Source organism: Episyrphus balteatus, chromosome X, assembly GCF_945859705.1.
Source record: "Episyrphus balteatus chromosome X, idEpiBalt1.1, whole genome shotgun sequence".
NCBI classification, from domain to species: Eukaryota; Metazoa; Arthropoda; class Insecta; order Diptera; family Syrphidae; genus Episyrphus; species Episyrphus balteatus.
The window spans coordinates 3,021,655-3,049,169 of record NC_079138.1 but is presented as its reverse complement, the minus strand read 5'-3'; the positions used below and the strand labels follow the sequence as shown (position 1 = coordinate 3,049,169).

Sequence of the window (27,515 nt, the reverse complement as noted above, 5' to 3'; positions counted from 1 at the left end):
TTAAAGATGAGTGGCAAAAAGGGAGCTAATTGAAACCTCACATAAAAATGCAATGTTTTTTTCTAAAGTGTTACAAACATTGCATATCTGCAGGATAAAAGCTTTGCATACTTATTGGTGAAAAACATTGCATACTTGAGAGATGAAAACATGTCATACTTACAAGAACCTCTTGGAACAGGTCTTATGAAAGCCTTCTGTCACTTGAAAATAGAAGTCTTCTTTAAAACGGTTTAAACAGGTCTTATGAAGGTCTTCTTTAACTTATATTTACAAGGCTTCTTCTAAACACTTCCAGATAGCCTTAAGGAGACCTCCTTTATTTCCAAAATGGATGATTTGCGTAAGTAAGCCTTAAACAAAACTTATACAAACTATAGCTTGCCGAATCGAAGAAAATGGACCTTATGCAAGTAAAATTGTTACTTGGGAAATTGTTTTTTAAACCAAAAAATAAGCTTTCTGCATCATTTGTTTTAATTTTCAGCCCGAAAAACTATACAAAAATAAGTTTGAAAATTTTCACTTTTGTACTTTTTCACTTTTTGAGTCAATGTAGTTAAGCCTTAACAATAGTTAACTATTTGTTAACTATCGTTAACTTTTATCGTTCCTAAACTACAAAATAGTTACGATTTGTAACTATTTGACAGATGAACATCGTTCCTAAACTCGCTTTGAAGTGTCAAATAGTTACAAAGCGTAACTATTTCCAACTCACCTCCATGATTATGAGTTGGACATTCATGAGATTGTTGATGTGTCAAAGTGGATGTTTTGTTTACAAAACGAACACAATAGCGGATAAAATAAAAAGAGATTTTTGTAATTTTATGATGCGAGAGAATTTATTTTGATTAAAAAAACATGATTTTTTGTTACAATTATGCAAATAAAAAAATTCTCAAAACAATTTTTTTTATGCTTTGACAGTTTAACAATTGCGTTTAATAGTTAAATCCGTGTTAAATTTTTGACTCTATTGAGGTGAACAAAATAATTTCAAAAAAAGAATTTATTGTTTAAAATTTTGTCTGCCTTTTTTCTGCCATGATACTCCTTTTTAATAAAAAAAAACAAAACAAAACCATATGCAAAAAAAATTTAACTCATATTTAACCAGGTCCCGGAGCCCAATAAATTTTTAACAGATGAAAATTTTTTATTCACCTCAATAGTGTCAAAAATTTTACACGAATTTAACTATTTTTTAACGCAATTCACACACGGCCTAGATCGTTCCTAAATGATTTGTAAAAAAACCCAACAATTTCTAACAATGACACATCAACAATATTTTTTGACATAACAACTATAGTTGACTATTGTTAGAAAAAGAACGCAGCTCTGCGCTGCATGCAGATTTTTCTCCCATAAGAGCCCGTGTTATTTTATTTTGCTGCAGGGAGAAAACTGCACGTCTGTTTTGACCATTAAACTACTAGTAGTAGGTACTTTGCCACCTCCCAAAGGAAACAGGTCTAATGTGTACCAGGTGTAAGGTCCATAAGTTTACAATTCCTTTTCTGTTTTCTTTCTATCTTCTCATACTGTCATACTGATTTCTTCTCACTCATTTGACCAACAAAGACAGCATGTGATAAAAAACACAAAAAAAAAACGAATACACAATATATTTTATATATACAATGATATTTGCATTCATTTCATGTTTAATTTTCCAAAATACTTGCATAAGCCGGTCGGCTTCGGCAGCTAGAGAAAGAAAAAGTAAAGAGTTTTTTTTTAATAAAAACCCACACTCACAAATATTATATTTGCCTGTTTTCTGATGTGTAAGAAGATATAATACACTTTATATAGAGAAAGAACAAATATTAAAGAAACAACGACAACGACAAAATTTGTTCCGTACCATATTTCGGTACGGTTTCGTTTCGGCACTCTCTTGTTGGCTTATCATTTTTTTTTTGATAACGAACGAAAAAAAAAAAAAAACAGCAATTTGTTTATTTTTCATATTGTGTGTGTGTGTTGTTGTTGTTTGTGTCAAATTTTTGCACAAAATTTTGAATTGCAATCTGATTTTGATTTCTTTAATCACAATCAAACAATAGAACTATGGCTAATCTAGTGTGGAGTATTAAAAATGGCGAATTGGACCGAGTTCAAGAAGACATCGAAATCAAAGTAAGCCAGCAATTGCATTTTTTTTGTTTTTTCGTTTTACAAAAAAAAAAAAAACATGATTTTAATTAATGAATATTTGAATTGTTTTATAGCAAATTGATGTAAATAGTGAAATAAATGGAAGATATCCTTTGCATTATGCTGCAGATTTTGGACAAGTTGAGGTGCTGTCTTATTTAATTGAGAAGGGGGCTAAAGTTGATGTGAGTTTTCGTTTTCGTTTTTTTCTTCTTTACTTATTATTGCCACCCTTATTAGCTTTATATTCTGATTCACTTCACTTTTCTTTTTTTTTTTTTTTTTAACAATATTACGTATTTTGAATTTTGCTATATTTCTATTGAAATTGAATCATTTTTTTTTTTGTCTAATTTGATGATGATTTTGCAGGTGGCAGACAAACATGGAATTACACCCCTTCTAGCAGCTATTTGGGAGGGACACACCAAATGTGTTCAAATGTTACTAGAAAAGGTTCATATCTATTATTTTTTTTAACAAACAAAATTTATATTACCTACTTTTTCCTAAAACAGAGTATAGTTAAGTAAACAATATGAAAGGTTTTTTTTTGTTGCACATTTCAGTTCAGATATTGTAGAGCTTAGATAAGTTTGATATATAAGTTTTGCGCAACCAACGAAACGAGTGTTGCAACATCATCGTTATAGTAGGGGAGCCCGAGATGCTAAATTTGCAGTTACTCGAGCGTCATGGGGATCTTTTGGATTGCGAAGATTAGGTTCTAAAACGAAAAAAAGTATATGGAAGTTTTCCATTTAAGTGGGGAAAAGAGCTTATAAACACTCTAAAAAAATGTAAAAAAAAAAAACTGTCACATTGAAAAACTCGAGCGCGTCAGATATTAATAGAGTATACTCGCATTGGCTTTGTGATAAGATATATCACAACAAAAACATTACTGTTAAAAAAAGAGCCAAGTTCTCTTATATTGAAATTATGCTGGCACAAAAAGTACTGAGATGTAAAAGTGTACCAAGTTCTAAAGTTTGGGTTCAAATTCGTATCAATAAAATTTTGATTGTTCTCTTGACAATTTTTCTTAATTATCGATTTTTAAAGTTATTTCAAAAATTGCCAAGTAAACAATCAAAATTTTATTGATACGAATTTGAACCCAAACTTTAGAACTTGGTACACTTTTACATCTCAGTACTTTTTGTGCCAGCATAATTTCAATATAAGAGAACTTGGCTCTTTTTTTAACAGTAATGTTTTTGTTGTGATTTCACTACTTTTTGCAAGGTATGGCTGTAGAATATAAAATCTCTATATTTGATGAAAATTCAGTAAAAATGGGTGGTTGCCACGCCCCCTGCCTGAAATTCTCAAACTTTAAATTTTTTCCTTTGTGTAAACTACCAGCTCTACTATTCTACCAAATTTCAAGATTCTACGACAATCAGAAGTGCTCTATAATAACACTGGTTTACAAAATTAAACTTTTTTTTTGTTGCCGGAACAAAAATATACTTTTCTGAAGGTTTTCGGTGTGCTGAACTCGAATCTGAAGTCAAAAAAAATTAATCAGCTCCCTTTTTTGAAATATTACCGTTAGAAATTGCAGTACTTCGGACCTTATTCTTTTATATAAGGAAAATTTTTTGAGCATATTTAGTAACGGTTTTCATAAGTACTATTTACCACCTTTTTAAATCTGTTTAAATCTTTCCGATATCTTTTTTACTGCCCGAGATATCCTAAGTTGTTTGGTATTTTTATAAATTTTATAACGTCATTATCTTCTATATGATATATGAAGCCAAACCCACTTACTTCAGTTTGAGATATCTCGGGCAATATAAAAGATATTGAAAAGATTTAAACAGGTGTCGAAAGATGGAAAACAGTTCTTATAGAAACCGTTACTAAATATGTTCAAACAATTTTCTTTATACAAAAGAAGAAGGTCCGAAGAATTCAAAAAAACGTATTTTTGCATTTTCTAACGGTATGATCTCAAAAACGGGAGCTGATTAGTTGTTTCTGACTTCGGATTCGAGTTCAGCACACCAAAAACCTTCAGAAAAGTATATTTTTGTTTCGGCAACAAAACCCTTGTAAACCAGTGTAATTTATGAAAATTCAGCGGAAATGGGCGGTTGCCACGCCCCCTGGCTGAAATTCTCAAGTTTTAAATTTTTTCCTTTGTATAAACTACTAGCTCTACTATTCTACCAAATTTCAAGATTCTACGACATTCAGAAGTGCTCTATAATAATTTATGAAAATTCAGCGGAAATGGGCGGTTGCCACGCCCCCTGGCTGAAATTCTCAAGTTTTAAATTTTTTCCTTTGTATTAACTACCAGCTCTACTATTCTACCAAATTTCAAGATTCTACGATAATCAGAAGTGCTCTATAATATATGATGAAAATTCAGCGGAAATGGGCGGATGCCACGCCCCCTGAATTGAAAATCTCAAATTTTCGATTTTTTCCTTTGTATAAACCACAAGTCCTATCACCGTGTAAAATTTCAAGTTTTTACGATATAGGGAAGTTCTCCATAATTTTGATGATCTGTCAGTGAGTCAGTGAGTCAGTTACGGTTTTTGCGATTTTTGAAGCCCTATATCTCAGAAACTACTCATCGTAGAAGGCTGAAATTTTGTGAGGAGTTTGGTTTTTACGAGCTCAACAAATGTAGTGAGTTTGAAATTTCTAGCATCTTTGGTGTGGAAGTTAGAGGGGGGTCGAAAATGGCCTGAGTTGTTTCCTGTAAATAAGGGTGTAGTGCCAAAGTTGCTAGAGAACTTGGCTGGGCACTACCGTGCCCCTTGATATATTAATCTGACAATTAGACAGTGGTGGGTGGCTGAAAAAAGCGGTAGAAAATATTTAAAAAAAAAAGTTATTCAAGCGTGTCAGATTTTGAGAGGGCACGTTCAGTGAACTCCAAATAGTGTTCAATTTGAATAACTGACGATTTGGACGTGGCCTACACTTATAAATCATCTTTGAAAATGTAAAAAAAAATTGTTAACTTAAGTTACTTGAGCGCGTCAGATTTTTGTACTGTAGGCTCAGCTCGATGTCAGAGTCACCCTAAATGATAATCTGACAATTATGTTAAGGAGTATTGCTAATCTGACAATTTAAAAAAATAAATAATGAGACAGTTTTTGAATAAAACAATATTTTTCGTTTCTTCTGGTTATTACTGGATGTAATACAAAATTTACATTATATACAATACATATTATATACAAAGGTCAATCAATAATTTAATATTCATCATCACTGGATTCGTCTTCCAGGTTGGTTTCCACTTCTTCAACTTTGTCGTCATATCTCGTGTTTCTGTAAGCAAAAATGGTTGTGATAACTACTTGATAATCTTTCTTTCGTATGATATTATATTATTAAAAAGTAAACGTACCTAAATCATAAGTTTTGCTCGTCTGGTCTTTTACGAAAGAAAAAAATACTCCAAATCTAAGAACATTACGTAATGACCAGACGATCAGAGCTTCTATATTTACTGAAGATGGGGCTTTTGCTATAAAGTTAAGAATGTCACGTTATTCCTCGATACAAAAATTTGAGTATTGGACCGGTCTGGAAATTCTCCGATAATGAATTCAATATAAAACGTCTTTTAGGGTTTATTCCATTTGGCACGTTATTTTTTATCAAATTTAATGAATACTTTAGATTTTTTTAAGTCAATCCACATAATAAGTGTAAGTAAATAAGACAAAAAAAAAATTAAGATATTTCGACAAAAACGTTAAAAACTCACCAACATGAACCAAAAAATTGTATTTTTTTTTTTACTGTACGTGCATGCCTTATCGATAATTTTGGACATATTGCCCCATGAAAAGCGTCAGATTAAATGTTTTTCGTGTTCCTGATAAAATTCCCTTCAGAATAAAAAAAAAATTAATCGCGCTCGAGTATTTCGAGAGGTGACGTTTTTTTTTACAACTTTGTGCCTCTCCCATATTCTTATGCCACGCTCAAATTGTCAGATTATTGAAATATACACTTTTCTGGATGTACTTAACTTACCATTTCTTAATCTGACGCGCTCGAGTATTTCCGAGGATCGATTTTTTTTACTAATCTGACGGGCTGCCCACAAAGAACAGCACTGTGTCAAGCTTTTTTATTTAGTAAGAGTACATTACTGAGTACAAGCTTTCTCCCCATATGATTTTCTGACGCGCTCGAGTAACGCGCAAAATCCCTTCCTGGGCTCCCCTACTATTACGATATGGTTTCATTGTTGTTGTTGTTTCCACTTTCATTTGAATTCATTGAGATTTAATCAGTAGCGTAGCTAGCCCTTTTGGGGGGCCCTGTATCTAAATATTTTTCGGGGGCCCCCTCCGTCTCCTACACTTTGACACAGCCATTTCCGGCTAACGTTGCATTTTCGCAACGTCATATTTGAAGACTTCTGGAACCTAACTGATTATAATTTAAAATAAACTAAAAATAGATTTTGAAAGATAGTTCAATTACACTGGTTTACAAGGGTTTTGTTGCCGAAACAAAAATATACTTTTCTGTAGGTTTTTGGTGTGCTGAACTCGAATCCGAAGTCAGAAACAACTAATCAGCTCCCGTTTTTGAGATATTACCGTTAGAAAATGCAAAAATACGTTTTTTTGAATTCTTCGGACCTTCTTCTTTTGTTTGATGTTTGAGCATATTTAGTAACGGTTTCTATAAGAACTGTTTTCCATCTTTCGACACCTGTTTAAATCTTTTCAATATCTTTTATATTGCCCGAGATATCTCAAACTGAAGTAAGTGGGTTTGGCTTCATATATCATATAGAAGATAATGACGTTATAAAATTTATAAAAATACCAAAGAACTTAGGATATCTCGGGCAGTAAAAAAGATATCGGAAAAATTTAAACAGATTTAAAAAGGTGATAAATAGTACTTATGAAAACCGTTACTAAATATGCTCAAACAAATTTCCTTATATAAAAGAATAAGGTCCGAAGTACTGCATTTTCGAACGGTAATATTTCAAAAACGGGAGCTGATTATTTTTTTTTTTGACTTCAGATTCCAGTTCAGCACACCGAAAACCTTCAGAAAAATATATTTTTGTTTCGGCAACAAAAAAAAAAAGTTTAATTTTGTTAACTAATCGACCTGTTTTAGGATTTTTTGTGAAACAAATTTTTCGTGCTTTTTTTAGTACTTTCAAAATTCGAGCTCCTGAAAAATTTGAGGTAGAATTATGGAACGCAATTTGTCATTTTGTTTTCAACAATTTTTCAATACTTAGTGTATTTATATCTAGTTCATTTCTTCATGAAAATATTCAAATAAAACTGATTTATATCCATTTTCGGTGAGCATTGCGAAATTTTTCCAAAAATTCAGAAATTTTTTTTCACATTTCTTCTAATTAGATCAAAAACAATAAGTGTGTAAAATTTCATGTTTCTAAGTCAACTGTAACTGGTAGCCGCCGGAAATGGGTTAAGCCTTAACAACATTGACTCGAAAAGTGAAAATTTTCAAAAGCATTTTTGTATAGTTTTCCGAGCTGTTTTGCAGAAATTTGAAGCTACCCATATCCCAAATAAAATGCTAAAACCTCGATTTTGTAGCTCGATTAGCTTTCGGGAAATGTATGTAAGCGATTCATCTCAGTCTAGGTTACTTCAAAATCTGCAAAAAAAATTTAGAATTTTGCATATTTTCGAATTTTGAAAGCTAACTTGTATTTATAAAACCTTAAATATTTCAAAAAGAAGTGAGCTACAAAATTGGAGTTTGCACCGTAAAAGCTATAATTACCTACTAACAATTTTAACTATTGTTTCAATTTGCTTAGATTTAAATTTTAAAGAATTATTTCAGTACCAAATAAATTCTTTCTTGTTTATTCATTCATAAAATTGATCTCAAACAATTTTGTTTTGACAGATCAACAAAACGTAACTTAGGTCGTTCCTAAATAAAAGTTGAAATTTTCTAACAAAAACAACAGCAACGATTTTTTGGCAAAACAACCAGTTAGTTTACTTTATTTTAATAAAAGAACTAGCCGAAGGTATTTTTAAATAATTTTCCACTGCCCGAGCAAACTGGAAGTGTATTTTTTAAATCCCATATAGAATCTACAAAATTGATTTTTGAACAAGAAATTAGCATTTAACTAGCTACATTATCTAAGATTAGTTTTTCTTTGATTCCGCCAAAGTAAGGGACGTAATAATTTAGCAGGTTCTTTTATGGAATTATTTTATAGATTTTCGATTTAAGAACATTTTTAAAGCAACTAGTTCCTCGTAGATACCAACCGGAGATTCTTTATTTTAGTTTTCTACCAGTTTTGTTGATCCTTGTTTTACTACATCATTTTGAAAATGGATATAGTTTATCTGGTTCTAAGGTGTCGAACATGTTATTCAGACCATGAAGCATGAAGACTCTTAAATTCTTGTTGAATTTAACCCATCGAAATATCCCAGGTGGCAATTGTAATCGTTGACTTTAAAGTACGATTCCGAATTTGAAATTCTTACTTAATTACTTCTGCCAACTCATCAAAAAAGCGCTTCGTTATTTTACTGCTTTTAATTTTGAAAACATGTCTCACTTCCAAAAAAAAAAAATGTTTTCTTTCTCAAAGTCATGCTGAAGGACTTATAATTTCAAACACAGTAATCGTTACTTACATTTAAATTCCCAAAAACACATGCACTAAAAATGGTTATCTATCAGAAACTGTTTAATATTCAATTTTTTGGGGGCCCCTATATTTTTGGAGGCCCTGTTACATGGATACACCTGATACAGCGGTAGCTACGCCACTGCTTCTGACAGTTATCTCAACAGAAAACATTCAAAACGTTTATAAACTTATAAATATTCTAAAACTCGAAACCATTATACAGGGTGTTCCGTAATGAGATAAGAACATTTTAAGGGATGAATCTTGGGTATATTCTAGGAAAAAAAATTGTTCTACAGTAACTCTCTATCTGCAAATTTGATAGCCTTTAGCGATGATTTAAGAAAACGCTTAATTTGGTATGTCTTTACTCATGTTAATGTAAATATCTTCCGTAATACTTCTGATATAAACTTCAGTAATGTCTTGATTTTTAGAAGAAATGCTTTGTTGTTACTGCATTTAAAAAATGTAAATATCTGTTTTTATTGCTCAGATATTAATTTTTAAAGGGAATTATTTTTTTCTTACCCATGATAATTTTTGACTTTGGGGCAGATTTTCTTCTATAAATGCATAATAAACATATTGTTTTATAAATTTATTCTTATCAAGAAAACAATAATGAACAAAAAATTAATTTAAAAGTTTGCCAGAAAACTGATAAAACCAAGCAACAAAAATTAATTTCACCACAAAAAAGGATTCTATAAACATTTTTAATAAATGACATAGAAAAAGTTTGTAAAAAATTTTGAAAAAGGTTCTATGTTCAACATAGAACCTTATAGTTATAAAGAGCTTACATGTAGTAAATGGATTTTATATGAAAAAAGTGACTGCATCGTGAAATAGGCTTTGATATAATTTAAATTTTATTTAAGTTTTGCACTAAACAGTAAAAAGACTTGGCAAATTCTATTTTAAATATCAGAAAAAAATACCAAAAATCACTTTGTTGCATTAATAGAAAACAACAATTCCTACTTTTGTTGAATTAGGTACACTAAAAAAAAAGACAAGCTAAAAACAATTAGAATTTGTTTTAAATTAATCGGATTTTTGCATGCTTTGCCAAAAGACAGTCCAGTCGTCTTAAAACAATCATCTACGTTGCAAAATGTATGCCAAAAATAAAATTTAATTTCAATAAGAATGCACATAAAAATAATGAAAAATCATTTCAATCTTAGCAGGTACCTACACTTAAATTTTCTCAAGAAGAAGATTCTTGTTAAAATGAATTGAAGTTCACTTTAATTTTAACAAAGTATAAACGGATTCTACTTATTTTTATTAGAAATCTTATTAATTTAAGAAGATTTGATTTTAGAGGAGTATCATCTTGATTCTAAGTGCTTTATTTGTCTCCATCTCTAATGTTAGCATTTAACATATTAAAATAAATCTCGATCACCAATAAATATAACTAGAAATTAGTAAATTTATTGTTAATTATTTTTTTTTGGGTACCAAGGTGAAAGCTGAATCTTGTTTGCAATTGAACTTTAGGAAATTACCAACCTCGATTATGAAAATAAAGTTTTCAAAAAATCACTTCCGATTCTTGGCAAACAAGAAAACATTAGGTACTCTAAATTAATTAAGATGTAAGAATATTTAGGCAAAGTAACCCGAATGAATTATTTCAAAAATTTAGGTTGGATAGTACATTTATTTTGGTTTATAGAGTACAGAACGAGATAAAAAAAATCTTAATAAAGATCATTTCCATAATATTTTATTTTGAGAAATTTGTGCAAAAAAGTTCTATATAACCTAAATCAATGTATTTTTTTAGTTTGAAAAATCAGTAAAAGGGTTCTATCAAAAATCATATAACTACTACTAGTTAGGTGTATGATTTTTGGTAAAATCTAATGGTAGAAAATTTCAAGCACAGAAATTTGTTCTACGTGCGACATCTTTACTAGTTCTATGATTTTTGGTTGGATCCTTATTTGACTGAACTAAGTTAAGTTTTAAGATATTTTGAAACATATATTTTGCTAACAAACACATCACATATTCCATATTGTCAGCTCTGAAAATCGTCTATACAAGGCTTTATAATTTTAAAGCTTATACATTTTATTTTGTTTGTTGTCCTTAATGAGTTTTTTTTTTCTCTCTAGGGTGCCTCAAAATCAGGTGCAACACCAGATGGAATTCCATATATTGATGCAGCAGAAAAAGAAGACATTAAAACACTTCTTAAGTAATAACAAAAAAAAAGAAAATATTATTTAATTCCACAAAAAAGTTATAAAATAAAACACAATATATTGTGTCACAATAGAAATAAATAAAATGAGAATGCAAAATTATAAAAAGAAAACGCGTACCATCCAAATGCATCTTAATAAAGCATAAAGGCATACAGAAAAAAGTTATATAAATTTTTTTTTATGCGTGGGCTTGTATAACAAAATATATATCAATATAAAAAATGTATTTATATTGATGTGTCAAGCATATATAAACTCACGGGCGCATTTTTATTTATCAACATTTATTATATTCATTCACCTAAGCTATCGTAAACAAAAACATAAAAGTCAAAAAAGCAACTGTCATCTTTCGTAATTTGTAACAAAACAAAAATAAATTATATATACTCTTGAGTTTAAATTTTGTTGTATGGTATTCCAATAATTTATTTAAATTAAAACTAAAACGAAAAATAATAATCACAGGATGAGAGTGTAAAATTTCTGTTCACGTAGGAAGAGTGTTATTTATTTTTATTTATTAATATAAAATGGCGTGAATTAACGTATTAATTAAAATTATTAAGTAACAAACAGCATTATTTATTGATAATTTCTTTTTTTTTTATATTTTGTTTTAAATGAAACAAGTAAGACGGAATGTTTGAGTGTTTTATTTTTTTTTTTTTTTTTGGTTACCTATATCTATTAAAAAAATAATAACAAAAAATGACATTACTTTTTTTTTTAACAATGAATATATTTATAGCAAAACAGCAATAAAGAAATAAAAAACTAGAACAAAATCAGACAAACAGTCATTGCAATGAAAAAGTAATAATTTGATAGAAATAGCAAACGATAAGAGAAAAAATGATTTATTGCATTTATTTTTATATAATACATATAATACAAATGAAATAAAAATAAAAAAAATAATAACAAGTTCCCCAATGTATTCTTTTTCTTTAATATAAATGTATATAAGCCAACACTTTATTTGGTTTTGAAGATCCTTGATCCTTGGTTCGCTTAAAGATTATCAACACAAAGAGTCTATTTAAGCATTATTCATAACTGAAAAGCAGAAGTTTCTTGGATGTCTGGTTGCTGAATTATTTCCAATCGAAATATTTTTTTTTTCTTTCTTACATTCGGAAGCAGATATTTTCGGGTCAAGGTCGCGAAACAAGGTTTGGTAATGGATTTTCAAAAAAGTGCTCCAAATCCATCGAGTGATACATCAAAAGAAAGGTCTCTTTGAGTTCTATTCGTTACTGAAAACCAAAAGTTTCTAGGACGTCTGGTAGCTGAATTATTTGCTATCGAAATAATTTTATTTTTGTTCTTACATTCGAAAGCAAATATTTTCGGGTCAAGGTCGCGAATCAAGATTTGGTTTGCATATATCAGCTCACAATGAATAGGCCTGTCCATTTTTGTAAGAAAATTACAAGTTAATTTTTTTAGGATTTTCGCGAAAAAATCAAGGTTAACCCCTTGCCTGAAAATAATAGATTTTTAAAAAAGTGCTCCAAATCCATCGAGTGATACATCAAAAGAAAGGTCTCTTTGAGTTCTATTCGTTACTGAAAACCAAAAGTTTCTAGGACGTCTGGCTGCTGAATTATTTGCAATCGAAATATTTTTATTTTTGTTCTTACATCATTCGAAAGCAGATATTTTCGGATCAAGGTAGCGAATCAAGATTTGGTTTGCACATATCAGCTCACAATGAATAGGCCTGTCCATTTTTGTAAAAAAATTACAAGTTTATTTTTTTAGGATTTTCGCGAAAAAATCAAGGTTAACCCCTTGCCTGAAAATAATAGATTTTTAAAAAAGTGCTCCAAATCCATCGAGTGATACATCAAAAGAAAGGTCTCTTTGAGCTCTATTCGTTACTGAAAACCAAAAGTTTCTAGGACGTCTGGTTGCTGAATTATTTGCTATCGAAATAATTTTATTTTTGTTCTTACATCATTCGAAAGCAGATATTTTCGGATCAAGGTAGCGAATCAAGATTTGGTTTGCACATATCAGCTCACAATGAATAGGCCTATCCATTTTTGTAAGAAAATTACAAGTTAATTTTTTTAGGATTTTAGCGAAAAAATCAAGGTTAACCCCTTGCCTGAAAATTATAGATTTTTAAAAAAGTGCTCCAAATCCATCGAGTGATACATCAAAAGAAAGGTCTCTTTGAGCTCTATTTATAACTGAAAACCAAAAGTTTCTAGGACGTCTGGTTGCTGAATTATTTGCTATCGAAATATTTTTTAATTCAGTAACCCGACCTGCTGAAATATTTTGGTTTTCAGTTAGAGCTTAAATGGAGGAAATATTTGAAAATTAATTTTGTTATTTACAATGGATTGATTTTTTTTTCTAAAATCGAAATTTTTTTTGGAATTTCGAAATAAAATCAAGGTTAACTCCTTGACCCTTGTCAAAAAAAAAAAAAAAAATTAATTTTCAAAATTTTCTCCAAATCTATGGGGTGGGACAACTAGAATCTAAAATAATCTAGGTCTGTTTGCTGAATTACACTGGTCAACAAGGTTTTTGCTACAAAAGCCAGCATATACTTTTCTATAGGTTTTTTGTGTGCTAAGCTTGAATCCGAAGTTAGAAAAATTCGATAACATCATGTTTTTAAGATGTTCCCATTTAGGAAATCGATAATGCCACTTTTTACCAGTTTTCGAGGTATTTCTTAGAGTTTGGTGATTTTTTTTTTTAAATAAAATAAATTTTGTCTTTCTAAATCCGTTTAAATCTTTTTAATATCTCTTTTCTTCTTCCAGAAATCTTAGTTAAAATCAACGTGTTTTTTATATCTCTTGTTCATTTGCTTTCAATAGCAATTCTTGAAAGGCCACGCCTTTTGACACAAAGGTCTATTTCTATAAAGCACTCTTTCATTGGCCGCTACAAAATACAAAAAAAAAAAAAAATTAAACAAAGTTACTAATTTTTCTTCATTTTTTTTTTTATTATTTTCAAAAGAGTATTTTTTACACACATATACATATAAATACAATTACATTTATTTTATTAATAATATTCTTTTTCCAACTATATATCTTCAATTTGTGTTTTTTTTTTTTTTTATTCTGTTAAATTATTATTATTCATTACTCCCATGTATTTCATTCAGTGTGTCATTTTCTTTTGATAGGGATTTTTTCGTAGTTCAGTTTTCATTTTTTTTTTTGTTTTTGTTGAATTAATTATTATTTTAACATTTAATTTTCACACTTACGTTGCTCTCCTCAATCTAAACTCCTAGATATATATATATAAATATATATAGAACAGTTTACATATATAAACAAAAAATAAATTTTTAATTGTAATTCTTGATGTAGAATATTTTTGTTTGTTTTTTTTTTTTTTTTTTTTTCGTTAGTTTTGGTTTATGTACGTAAAATATTCTATAAGTTTGTTGTTTACATCATTACGTTGATTTTTTTTTTTATTTTGCTTTATTTATTTTAACGATAAAATGTACAGAAGCAGCCCCATTTCAAATTTCCACTTGTGTTTTTTGTTTTTTTGTATTGTTTTGGTATTTTTATTACAAGATATGTTCTTTTTCATGTTTTTTTTTTTTTTTTTTAAACATTCTATATTTTGTTTTTATCATTTTTCGGCAAATTAAATACAAAATAATAAAAATTACTGACAATTAGAATTAAGTATTTCTATATCCAAATATACGATTTAAATTTTTTTTTTATTTATTTATTTATTTTTACACACATACATTTTTTTTTTTTTTTCAAATATAAAAAATACAAAAAATTTTCGTTTTTGAAAAGTTTTTGTAAGTATTTTTATGATTTTTTTTTTGTTTTGCTTTTAGTTCGAGTATCTTGTAAATGTTTTCTTTTTTTTTTTTGCTTTTTACTATTTTTAACACATTAATTTTAAATAATAAAAAAAAAAAAAAAAAAAACTTTTAATCAAAATTTTTTTTTAGAATAGAAAAATATTTGGAGATTTTATTTATGTTTAAAGATTGGTGACATTTTTAATGTTTCAATAAAAATGTTGCTTTCGTAGAAATACTTAGAAGCGACGGAGAGGTGTGTGTTTTAGGGAAGTGTTTCGGTTTTTATTTTTTAAATAAATTTTGTTGTGTTTTTTAGTAAGGCAGAAAAAAAATCCGCTAGTTAGTATGAAAAAAAAAAAAAAAATACTTTAAATATAACGAAGGTGGCTTGAGTTGTATTTGCAATGTTTAAAACAATTTAAATAAAAAAATACTTTTCTAAAAACTAACGAATATGTGTTTCTTATTTGACAAAAGTATCTATTTCAAGTCATGATTTGTTTTGCGTAGTATTTGTCTAAAACAAAAATCGTATCCATCACTAAACGAATAATTTCGTTCTGCAGTACGCTGTTCGGCAAGCAAAATTGAAAAGTCTCCACTCCTTTTTCGGACACAAACAATTGCCGGAGCCTTACTGAAAGTTTTACAGAAGTTTAATTAGTGGAACAACTAAAGCTCAAAAATTGGCAATATTAGGGAACCCGGCCGAACAGCTTAGATTTTGATGATCTTTACGTCGGTAATTAAAAATACTTTAAAGTCTATAGATTAAAAATTGCCGGTGTTGCCGTTTTGATTTTTTAAATTTAATTGAAGATTTTTGTGAACAAAAACAAATTTTTTTCAAAAATTTTTCTTAAATTTCATAAATTAATTGATGCCAAAAGATTGTCTAGGAAATTCAAGGAAAAAAAAAAATATATGGGAGTGAGGGACAATCTTCCATAGTTCAAGCGATAGATGCAATTTTCTTTTCTTATGACTTCAAACACAAAAAAAAAATATTTGAACACAACGGCAACACCTACAATATTCAAATATACATTTTTTAAAAGCTAGAAGCTTAGTCATATATGTAAAATTAAAATTAATTTAATTGAATGAACGGCTTTTGAAAGAATGGTAATTGAACTCAGATTTTTGAAAAAAAAAAAAATTATTGAAAAAATTTGAACATGTCGTTTTTTTAAACTTGGTCGTAATATAAAATGCATTTATTTTCAAATTTTTGGCTTCGAAATTTAACTGATAATATTTATGGCCAAAAATTTTTTTTAAATAAATTCATATTTTATTAGAAAAAGTTTGGAAAATTCATTTTAAATTTTTCTAATAACATTTTTTTTTTAATTCTGAGTTTGAGGACCATTTTTTCAAAAAGTCTTGATTAAATTTAGTGGATTTAAATTTAAGAGATAAGAATGAGCTTTTGGCTTTTTTAAAATATTGTAGGTGTTGCCGTTGTTTTCAAAATATTTTTTTTGCGTTTGAGGTCAGAATGTTTGAAAATTGCATTTATCGCTTAAACTATGGAAGATTGTCCCTTACTGCCTTTTATATATTTTCCTTAAATTACCTAGAGAATCTTTTGCTATCATTTGTTTTATGAAATTTAAGCAAAAAAAATGATTTTGTTAAAAAAAAAAATTAATTTTAATTTTAAAAAACAATGCGGCAACACCGGCAATTTTTAATCTATAGACTTTAAAGTATTTTTAATTACCTACGTTTGAAAAAAAAAATCGTCAAAATCAGAGCTGTTCGGCCGGGTGCCCTTATAATTTGCTTTAGTTACTCTACTAAATTGCAGCTTAATAAAAGCTGAAATGTTAGTTCGGCATTGAATGAACTATTCCGCTAAGAGTTTCAAAAAAAAAAAAAAATGGTAGTACAAAATCCGATTATCAAAAAAGCGTTACCTTATTGAAAAAATAAGTGGGTCTGAATTTTGAAATCATTTGTCCTGTTCCACATTCAAATAAATCCCCATATTGGAAGCATAAATCGTAGATACCACCTTCTCGTGGTGATATTGAAAAGTTGGATTCATCGTATTCAGGAATTGTATTAGACTTTAGTTAGCTTTAAACGAATTAAGGCATCGCCTGTGATGAAATTAAAAAAAAAAAGACTCCCACAAAACTATTCACGTGTATGGCACTTGGAAGATTGGCAAGTCCAATCTCATTGGTATGACAGTGGGAGTAACATTGTATAAACAACCATCAGTTCTGGGAACGAGCTTCGTAACTGAAAAGAACATGGTACTAAGCAGTGCTAATTACCACCATTTCGATATTCACAGACACTTGGTTGTCCACTGCACATAAATCATCATAAGACAACTCATCATGTACAGCTTATCCATGAGAGTAGTCATCACAAGGTACGATTGGAACAAATTTCTTTATAGTTGAATTTATTTAGGTAAGAAACACTATTTGATGTTTGTTGTTTTTTATATGTTTTTATTTTTTAATTGTGTTTCTTCATTGAATTTCCACTGTAATGAATTGTCCGTTAATGGGATGTTCAGGATGACTTGTCGCCTATAATTACAGTGATTAGTTAAGTTAGTACTGAGTACTGATTTTTTTTTCTTGAAAATCACACATTTGTTCGTCAGTTTTAAAGGTAATAAAAAATTATGAATTTTCTTTGTGATTAAAAAATATATAAATTCATTTTTTTTTAAATAATAAACAGCAATTATAATTATTAATATTCTATTGTTTAAACTCCGCACCCAAACCCGCAACACTAGCATGAAATTAAAGAACGTTATCCTCATTCTCCGTAAGGAGTTGTAGAAAATTGTGTCAATCAAAATTTCTCATCACAAATTCAATGAAGAGTGAAAATGAAAAACAAACAAAAAGAAAAAAAAAAAAAACTATTTTAACAGTGTTTTTAGTGGTCTTTTAACGAAACAAGGAACATTATGATGATGACTCTGATTAATAAAATCAGTAGTTCGAAATATATTTCTATATTTCTAAAATAAATAATTTACAAAAAAAAGATTTTCTGATACGGCGTGAAAATCCTTACCGAAATATTCTTCTCGCCGATATCGGATTGATTTATTTAATAATTTCGTTTTTATTTTATTTTTTGTTTGTTATTTTTTTTTTTTGTGTTTTTTTTTTTTGTTTTCAGAGAAAACCGAATGTGCCTTCTCCTCGATTTCTAGTTTTATATTATAAAATCAAATATCTATGTTTGTTTCAACAAAGGATACATTACACATTTATAAATATAATTTATATATATATATAATTAAAGTTTGAAACAATTTAAATTTTTTAGTTAAAATAAAAAACCTATCAACTAATAGTTTTTGTGTTTAAGCAAATAAAAAAAGGAAAAATTTGTTTGCTTTAATCAAGTGTAATTAATTTTTTTTTTTTTTGTTTTTGTTATTATTAAGAACTTCTCTCAAAGAAATGAGTTTTTTTCTTTTGTATGTTTTTTTTTTTTTTCATTAAATTGGTATAAAAATAGTTATAAGATAATTTTATTTATACAAAAATAATAAAACATATTTTGAAAAATTAATAAAAATAATTATAATTTATAATCACTTTGTCATCGTTTTTTTTTTTTTTTTCATTTATATATAACTTTTCTAAAACACAAACTATATATTTTATAATAATTTCAATCCTATAGTGTTTTTTTTTTTTTTATTTTTATTTTTGTTTCTGTTTTCTTGTATTTTTTGTTTATTTTTTTTTTTTTACAATTTTTACGCACAACCACAAATATTACACAAAAAATATTTTTTTTAATTATAATTATTATTTATTTATTGTATATTACCTAAAATATTTAAAATTATGTTTTGTCGTTTTGGATAAATAATTATATGTAAGTTTTATGTTCATATAAATATTTATCCCAAATATATAAGAGTTCCTATATATTTTGTTTTTGTTTTTTTTTTTTTTTTTGTTTTAATTGGGTGTGGAAAATATTTCTGCAATTGACTTATGGTTGTCTTTAGTATGTTTAAATTATTTAAATAAAGCAATCATACATTAATGACACACAACAAAGAAAAATGTCTATTATTTGAAGACTATTCTATTGAGTAAATAAATAAACTCTGTACAGAATTTTAGTTTGAACAAAATGAACATAAAATTGAGTTATTGACGAAATTCGAATATTTTGGTAACAAATATTGTATCAGACATTAGGCAGAAAAAAAAAGAAAATATTGAAAGATATTATCAAATAAATGGCAAATAGACTTAATATTCATATTCTTAAACAAACCAACATATTTAACGTTTTTTTTTTTTACTGGCTTCATTAAGTCATTATGATAGCAATCATCTTAAGGAGATCTTTAATGATGCAATTCGCTGGAAGTATATGGACTGTTTAAAAGTGTTTCAGATATATTGCAAAACTTTGGGAAAATATGAAGATAAATAATAAATTAATATATAAAAGTTTTAGATAACTAAAAGATCTAAAACAGTTATTTTTAATTTTTTTTAAAGATTTTTATCTCTAACAGAAATAGTTTTGTTTTTATAAAATGTTATGAAAATGTACCAACTTAAATTTAAAATAATTTTTCTCAAATTATTTTACCATATTATGTTTCATAAATTTTGAGAACTGTGTGCTATGTCAAAATTAAATATTTAAAAAAAAATATACATTAAGTACCGCTCATTACTGTCATTGATTCAAAAATTGATTTGTTTTTTTTTTTTTTAGACAGCAAAGTTTTTTTTTTTTTTTTTTTATAAAAATGTTTCAATAGAAAAAATATTATAATGTATTTCTGTTATTAAAAAAAATAATAAAAATTACCCAAATCAATCAAATATTTTTTTTCATATTTTTTAATTTAAGACATTAAATTTATATTTTTAATTGAATCTAAGACTTAGTTAGTTTGCCACCATTTAATACAGTCTTGTTTTTTTTTTTTTGTTGGTCGTTCTCATATGTGCAATGCTTAAGGCTTGTATTTAAACTCGTATATAAACTCTTAAGGAAATAAATGCCTTAACAGAAATTTAATTTATTTAATTTTTAAGTAGTTGTTAGTTGTCGCATTAAGCTGTCAAGTATATTATCACAGCGACTCTTTAGGGTTATGGGGTAATTTCTTTTTATTTTTTTGTTATTAATGTAATACATTCAAATAATAAAAAAAAATACAGTTCATATTTGAATTTCGTCAAATTCACAATTTTTTTCTATTTTTCATACATTTTTTTGCATTATAAAAAAAAAAAAAATACACATTTATTATCTATGAAGTCTACAAATTTGTTTAATAAATATTATTCTTTTATTCTGATTATATTCAATACAAAAGAACTAATCTTGAAAAAAAAAAATATTTTTTTTTGGAAAGAGGAGAAAAGGAAGAGATAGATATAGAAATATAAAAATAAAAAATTATCACAAACTAAGTCTAAATTTTAAATAAAAAATGAAATTATTTTCGTTTCTTTTTTTTTTTTTTCATTAATTTAATACTTTGATGATATTATTTTTTTTTTTGCAATTTTATTTCTTTTATTTTTTTTTTTTTAATTGTTAGATTTGAAATCAGTCTTTGTATAAACAATTTTTATAGATACTTTTATTTATATTTCTTATATTACTTTTTTTTTATTATTATTTAACTTTACTTACTGCATTGTCAATTGTTTTTTGTTTTTAATTATAAATTAAGAGGTTATTCATAAGTATGGTTGTTTGTTTTTAATTTGTATTATTTGTTAAAATTATTATTATTATTATTTTTATAATTTTTTTTTCCACAACGACATTTTTGTATTGTTATTTCCATATATCAATACCTTCATTCTTTTCATTGATAAGAAAGATTTCTTACTGCGCGCTCTATTCAGTAATTCTAAATATCTTATGATAGTCAAAACACAGCACTTATCTTGACAAAACAAGTGTGGGATGATTTTTTCCCTCACCTGTAAATTCTGATTTTTTTCAGATAACTATTATTAGAATGAAGGTATCACTATATTTATATATATATATATATATTCACATATATATTTATGTATATATATATACACATATAAATATTATATACTTATGCATTGACATTTTATGTGACAAGAATTAAAAACTATTATAATTTTTTATCAAATAAAAAAAAACTTATACGACAAAAACGACACCTATTTTTTTTTTTTTTTTTTTTTTTTGTTTATTTAAAAACAAAAATGATTTTTCATTTGCTTTTAATTTAATAATTTTATTTAATTGTTTTTGGAACGGATTGATGATAAAATATTTACAAACTTAATGATAATTTGTAGCTTAATTTCTAAAATACTATACGTATTTGTTTTTTTTTTTTTTAATTTCTTTCTTGTTTTTTTTTTTTTTTTTTTTGTAATTAAGAAATGATTTGTTTTGTTATTTGTATTTTTTTTTTATCAAATGCTTGTCAAAAGTCGTTGTATTTTTAATGGAAGGAAAAAAGTTTGATAAGTAAACAAGAAACAAACAAAAAATAAAAATAAATAATTAAACAAAATTTTCAATAGAAAAAAAAAAAAAAATTAAAACATAATATATAATAAAATTTGATGGGTTTCTAGTTATGGTCCTTTAGTTTTGTGTTAGATTTATGACAAATTTCACTCATTTTACATATTTCTAAAAAAAATATTTCTTTTTTTTGAAAATTAAAATTTGTTTTCCATGAATCGAAAGGTAAAGTCAAATTGTTACGATTTCTTATCTTTTTTCTTGGTGAATGTGAATCACAAACACACACAGAATTTTTGTATCTATTAAGCTCCTCATTATTTTGATTTTTTTTTTAAACATATTTTTAAGTTGATTCCCGGCCAAAAAAGATTTAATAATATTATAATGTCATCTTCTATAACTGTAGGTACATCAAAGGGAACTAAATAAGATTGTATACCACAATTAAACATACACCCACACATACAAGATTAGTGAAACTTCTAAGTAAAAATCATGAGCTCCGAAATATTTTTAATAAAAATTATATTTCACCCTTATTGCGATTAACAATTCTCAATTGATGGTCGATAAAAATTAAATTTCAATATCTTTTTACCTATTTGAATAAAAAAAAGTTTTGAAAACTGAAAATGACAAAATTGAAAAAAAAAAAATTCATTAAAAAGTTGTCCTTATATGCCATAACTTAGGTTTAAAAATACCAAATTTTAGTATATATCAACAATCAACTGAAAGTTGATATTCGCAATATTGGTGATTTTTTGTTCTCTCTTCCAGAAATGTTTGTTCAATTCGAAAACTTCAATTTTTCAGTTTAATCGATGAAAGCCCAAAGGATCGTAGCTTGGGCCATTCCCTCTATAGCCTAATTAAGTGCGATTAATCTGAGCCAACTATACTAACGAGTCGTTAACCTATATAGCGCCAGCCTTAACACACAGAGTTGAAAATAAAATCAATGGAAAATTGATTTCAAATTGAATATTGACTTGATATTAAAAGTCCATATTCTGCATTTCACTCTCCAAAGTTAACCACGTAACTACACTTTGTTTTCTGCTAAAAACCAATTACCAAAGGATTCTGAAGTTAATTATTTGACATTTGGTTTTTCATGCCTAATGTTAAGTCTTGAAAAAAAACAAACATTTTTTTTAAGAACGAAAAATAAGTTTGTTATTTGCAGATACGTGGTTAACGCAAACAGAGCAAAATATACTCAATTTCGAAACTTTGTAGGCAATTTCGAAGTTTTCGAAATAGAACTCTGGCGAGTTTGAAACGGTGTAAACTCTGGGTAAATCTGTTTAACGTGGTAAAGTGGCAAATGTGTCAAAATTTTGTATGGGTTTGACAATTTGTTTACCATATCAGATTTCCTGTTACCAGTAATGTATATTTATTTTTGACATTTCGAAACAATTTCGAGGTTCGAAATGCATTATATGGGCATGAAGGCAAATTAGCAGCTCTATTACGGTTGTCAAATATCAATTGATTGACAAAAGATAGATATTATCAATTGCAAGAAATGTTGGTTTTACATTTATCAGAATTTTGACAGTTTTGTTGTGAATGTATGTTTTCTTTTGACATTTTAGTTTTTTTTTTGTGGTTTTGTTGGAAGCAATACTTTTTTTTTTATAGATTTTCAAAATTGTAGTTCTTTCAACAATTAAAAAAAACTACATTTGATTTGATCAACCGTATTGTAAATTTACAATTGCCATATTGATAAGTGTTGATAAATACTGAAATTTGGTACTTTGGTACTGGTCAGCTTTTTAGTGGAATGTTTTTTTTTCAACTACTTTTCAATTAATAAACGGTTGATAACATTTTCTGTTTTCAAAACATTTGTTAATTATGTAATAAGATATCGAAGTTTATATTTTTATCAACTATTGATAGTTCTAAACCGCATTAAGAGTAAAACAGTTCTTAAATTTGAATCTTTATCAAAAATATTGGTAATTGATGCCAAGTAATGTCAATTCATTAAAACTGTTGATATTTGCTAAATATCTTCTTGATAAATTAACAATCGTAATACATAGATTTATTGAGCGTAAAGAAGTTTCACTTCGAGCAATCATAAAGGGCAAAAAGAGAGAGAGTGAGAAATAGAGAAAAGAGAGAGAGAAAGAGAAAGAGAGAGGAGAATCAATAGATTTGATTTGTTTATATCATTTTGTTTTGTAGGTAAGTGACGAAAATTACCAAATAAAATATCATCAACATGAAAATATTGAAAACAATAGACGATGAATTATTATGGTATTTCATCGTATATTTGTTTTGTTTATGTTTTATTATTTTTTTTTTTTTTGTTTATTATGTTTTGTTTTTTTTTTTTTATTATTTTTGTTATAGACTATGGATTGATTATACGATGATACTACACAAATTTGTGAGTATATACAAAAAATTTGTCGAATTTCCACAAACCTGATTATTTATTAATAATTAAAAGACATTGGTTTTTCAATTTTAGTTATTTTTTTTTTGTTGTTTTTGTTTTCTTGCTTTGTATTTTGGTTATGTTTGGTTTTTGTTTGTTTCCTTTCAATATCCATTCGTGATTTTGTGGAAAATCGACATTTTATCGAAGGCACTATGAATGCCCTTAGTACTAAGAAAATTAAAAAATTAATTATTTATATAACTGGAAATTAAAAAAAAAAAAAAAAAAAACAACATTTAACCAAAAAAAAAAAAAATATAATAATATGTATTATTATTATGTGTATGGATTAATAAAGTTTTATTAATCATAAAAAATGAACCAAAATGAAATACCAACGTTTAATACTGCCATTTTGTGCTCTTTGAATAAAGTGTTTGGTTTGTTTTATGTTTATTGTTTTTTTTTTTATATTTATTTGTTTTTTTTTTTTTTTTTGTATTATTATTATTAAAATATTGTTCGCTTTTGACCACAGAAATATACACAGTTGAAAGAAAAATATCTCATTGAACATTCGAAGGTTTTTGATATTAATTAATTCTGTGATATGATTGTTTGTGATTTTGTAGCAAGGCTATGATAAAATTTCTAAAAAAAAAAAAAAAACTAGGAAAACCTTGTATGTAGTTTAAATTTGAGAAATGAAAAGTGTGCTTTCCAAAATTAAACTGCAATACAAAAATCATTGTTTTTTCTTCAAAAAAAAACTTCGAAAATAATTAAAACATTTCCATGAGTTAGTATGACTTTTTTTGTGAAAAAAAAGTTTGGAGGAGTTTGGGGATTGGTTAAGTTGAAATGCGTTACTTAGGTCAAAATTTGTATTGAGTTGCTAAGGCAGAAGTGCCAAGGCACGTCGTTGTTGTGAGAAATGTAAGCAGGCGTTAAGCCATCCGATATTTTGTTTTTTTTTTTTTTCAAACGGCCGTGGGGCGTACGTCAGAACGGAAGCGCAACGAATGTTCTGAAACTGACGCCATTTTAAGAAATACAAAAAAAAATTAAACAAAATTATTTCCCAACTTTGAAGGTTAGGATGCGCTAGTTTCTTCCGCCTCAGCAACTCAGTTCAACTGCTGACCATTACCTACAACGCTTCTACTAAAAATTCCTACATAAACCGAACGCACGACCGTCAATCCCAAATTTATCAAAACAAATATTTTAGTAAAAATAAAATTAGTTCTAGTCATTATCAGCCCTATAAAAATTTGAAAACGGCTCGTTCTAGAATTTACGTTGAAGTTTCAAGATGAATGAAATTTGAGTTGTACTTTTACATAAACACCATTCGCCAATTTTCGACATGAGTGATTTGCAATCTTGTCCTGACATTTATATACATTCAGATGTGAAATGAATTTACAACATCAGAAGTTATACAAAATTATTTGTGATAATTTCAAAAATTAAATATGATTTTGGACTAGTTTTTTTTTTATTGGTTTTTGTTTCTGGTTATATTGGTTATCAATTTAATATGTTGTGTACGTACATTTTTATTATGTTTCTGTTTATATTTATTTGTTTTTTTTTTATCTGCAACTAGAGTTTAAAAATTATCTTATTACCGTTTTGTATTTATGTTGTGTTTTAAAATCAACATCAAACTGAAACGCGTTATTTTTTTGTAGTATTAAAGTCGTATGTGTTTTTAGTTTTTTTTTTTGTATTATCGATTTTGTTTTTATTTTGTATTAAAATTATTTTTGGTTTCATAGAAGTATAAGAAACTAATGTCGGTTTTTTTTTTATTATTATTTTTAATTAAGAGGAAAATTAACTAGGAAGTTATATGAATTCTCGTCTCCTATGTTGATTGATTACCTAAAATTAGGAAAACAATGTTATTATTTTTGTGTATACAAATTCAAAAAAAGATGAATTTATAAAAATATGTATATGAGACCGTGAGAACCAAAGTGGCCTTATTAATTTTTTTTCAATTTAATTTTTACAGTAAAAAACATTAAGGAAAATCAATTTCCTCGCAAGGAACATTGATTAATCTAATCCTTTAAAAAAAAACACGCATAATATTGTTATACTAAATAATCACCCACCCGTATTTCAAATGTCAACTATCAATTGGTATTATATAAAAATACTGAAATTTAATGTGGAATTTTTCAATTATATTTTTCAATAAATAACGGTTGGCATCATTCTCTGTTTTCAAAACTTTTGTTAATTAAGTAATAAGATATCGAAATTTAATTTTCATCAACTACCAATTGATAGTTGTATTATTAATCACAATAAGGATAATAAGATTTTGTATCAAGAAAATAAAATGTTCAAATTCCATTAAGCCACTGTTGCTCTCATTTAAACAGATATCAGTTTGTCTTTCACGGCTGCAACTCATTTGAATAGAATTTGAATATTGTGTTTTGGTTTTACCATCGAGCTGTAGTAGAACATTCTCAGATATTGTTTCTTATCAAGGTTGATAATAGCAATTTACAGGTAGTCAAGGAGTTCCCCTTTTCGCTTCTGTATGGAAGAAGGGCACATGGAGGAGAAGATACGATAGTAATGAACTGCACGAGCTATAAAAAGATATTAATAGTATAAAAATCTTCAAATTCCAGTCTCAGATTCGAGTTTCTAGAGACGACTGAAATTTGGAACTAATATAAGACCCTCTCTTAAATCTCTCACGGATTTCTTATCATTTCGTATCTTTTCTTTAAAATTAATATATATCGATTTGATAGGCCGACAACCGATTATGGATATAGTATAACAATCAGATTCAAAATTTGTTAACACCTATAAAATTGAGTTCAAAACGTAAAAGTCCAATCAAGAAATGCTCCAATACTTTCAACAATGTGAAAGTCGTTAAACATAGTAGATGAAGACTGTTAGAGACTAGCTAGCAAAAATATGTAGGTCTCCAAACTAATCTCCTGTGTGCAGTCTTATGACTAAAAATTAAGAGAAAACAAAAACGCGACATCTATATTCTTTAAATGTTAATATATAACTAAAAACAAAAATAATAAAAATAAATTTAAAATAATTAAAATAAAAAAGAAATGAACAATTTTGTCATGTTTTTTTTTTTTGTGATTCTATTATTTTTTATATTTATCTTTTTTTGTTATGTTTTCAATTATTAATTCCTATCTACAAGATACAAAAAATATTCTTTTTCTTTTGTTTTAATTTTTACGAAAAATAATCTTTTTATTTATTTTAGCGAAAAATAAAAAAAAAAAAAAAAACATTTACAATAAAAATATGACGATGAATGGTAATATAATTAAAAAATAAAATAAAAAGAGAATTGTGAAGTTATTTAATTAATTACATACCCATCGTCGTCACAATAATAGTTAATAATAATAAAAAAAAAAAAAATGCGCACATCATATACACATATTTTCATATAATATATATATTTATATATATATATATATATATCTACGTTTACTTTACTTTATATATATTTATATACATAAACAAATCAAAATACAAAAAGAAAGTTTATTTTTGTTTTGTTTTGTTTCTTTCATTTAACAGACATTTAATTATTTTTGTTTTGTTATTTAATTAGTCACTATAATTCTTGTTTTTATACTGTTTTTTTTTTCACAATTACTAGACGTTGGGATTATTTCTATGTAGTATGATTTTTTTTTTTTAATTATTTTTTTTTTATTA

At 26.9% G+C, this 27,515-nt stretch overlaps 1 protein-coding gene across 3 annotated transcripts; it reads left to right on the top strand.

Moving 5' to 3' along the window:
* The first annotated feature begins 1,680 nt into the window (after positions 1 to 1,680).
* Positions 1,681 to 11,698, top strand: LOC129920626 (myotrophin). Of its 3 annotated transcripts, none has more exons than XM_056002040.1 (5): positions 1,691 to 1,796; positions 2,079 to 2,151; positions 2,244 to 2,354; positions 2,542 to 2,625; positions 10,963 to 11,698. In XM_056002040.1, exons 2-5 carry the CDS (start codon positions 2,083 to 2,085, stop codon positions 11,047 to 11,049), a joined length of 351 nt encoding a protein of 116 aa, XP_055858015.1. In that variant the 5' UTR covers positions 1,691 to 1,796; positions 2,079 to 2,082; the 3' UTR covers positions 11,050 to 11,698. The 3 variants fall into 3 exon arrangements, with proteins under 3 accessions (XP_055858014.1, XP_055858015.1, XP_055858016.1); XM_056002041.1 differs by having other exon boundaries at positions 1,713 to 1,731; XM_056002039.1 differs by having other exon boundaries at positions 1,681 to 2,151.
* Positions 11,699 to 27,515: the final 15,817 nt, after the last annotated feature.

Excerpts from the sequence above, each read along its gene's own strand:
- LOC129920626 (XM_056002039.1), top strand. The coding sequence starts at position 2,083 with ATGGCTAATCTAGTGTGGAGTATTAAAAATGGCGAATTGGACCGAGTT. Across the intron at positions 2,152-2,243 it reads AAGAAGACATCGAAATCAAA|CAAATTGATGTAAATAGTGA; the intron begins GTAAGCCAGCAA and ends ATTGTTTTATAG. Across the intron at positions 2,355-2,541 it reads AGAAGGGGGCTAAAGTTGAT|GTGGCAGACAAACATGGAAT; the intron begins GTGAGTTTTCGT and ends ATGATTTTGCAG.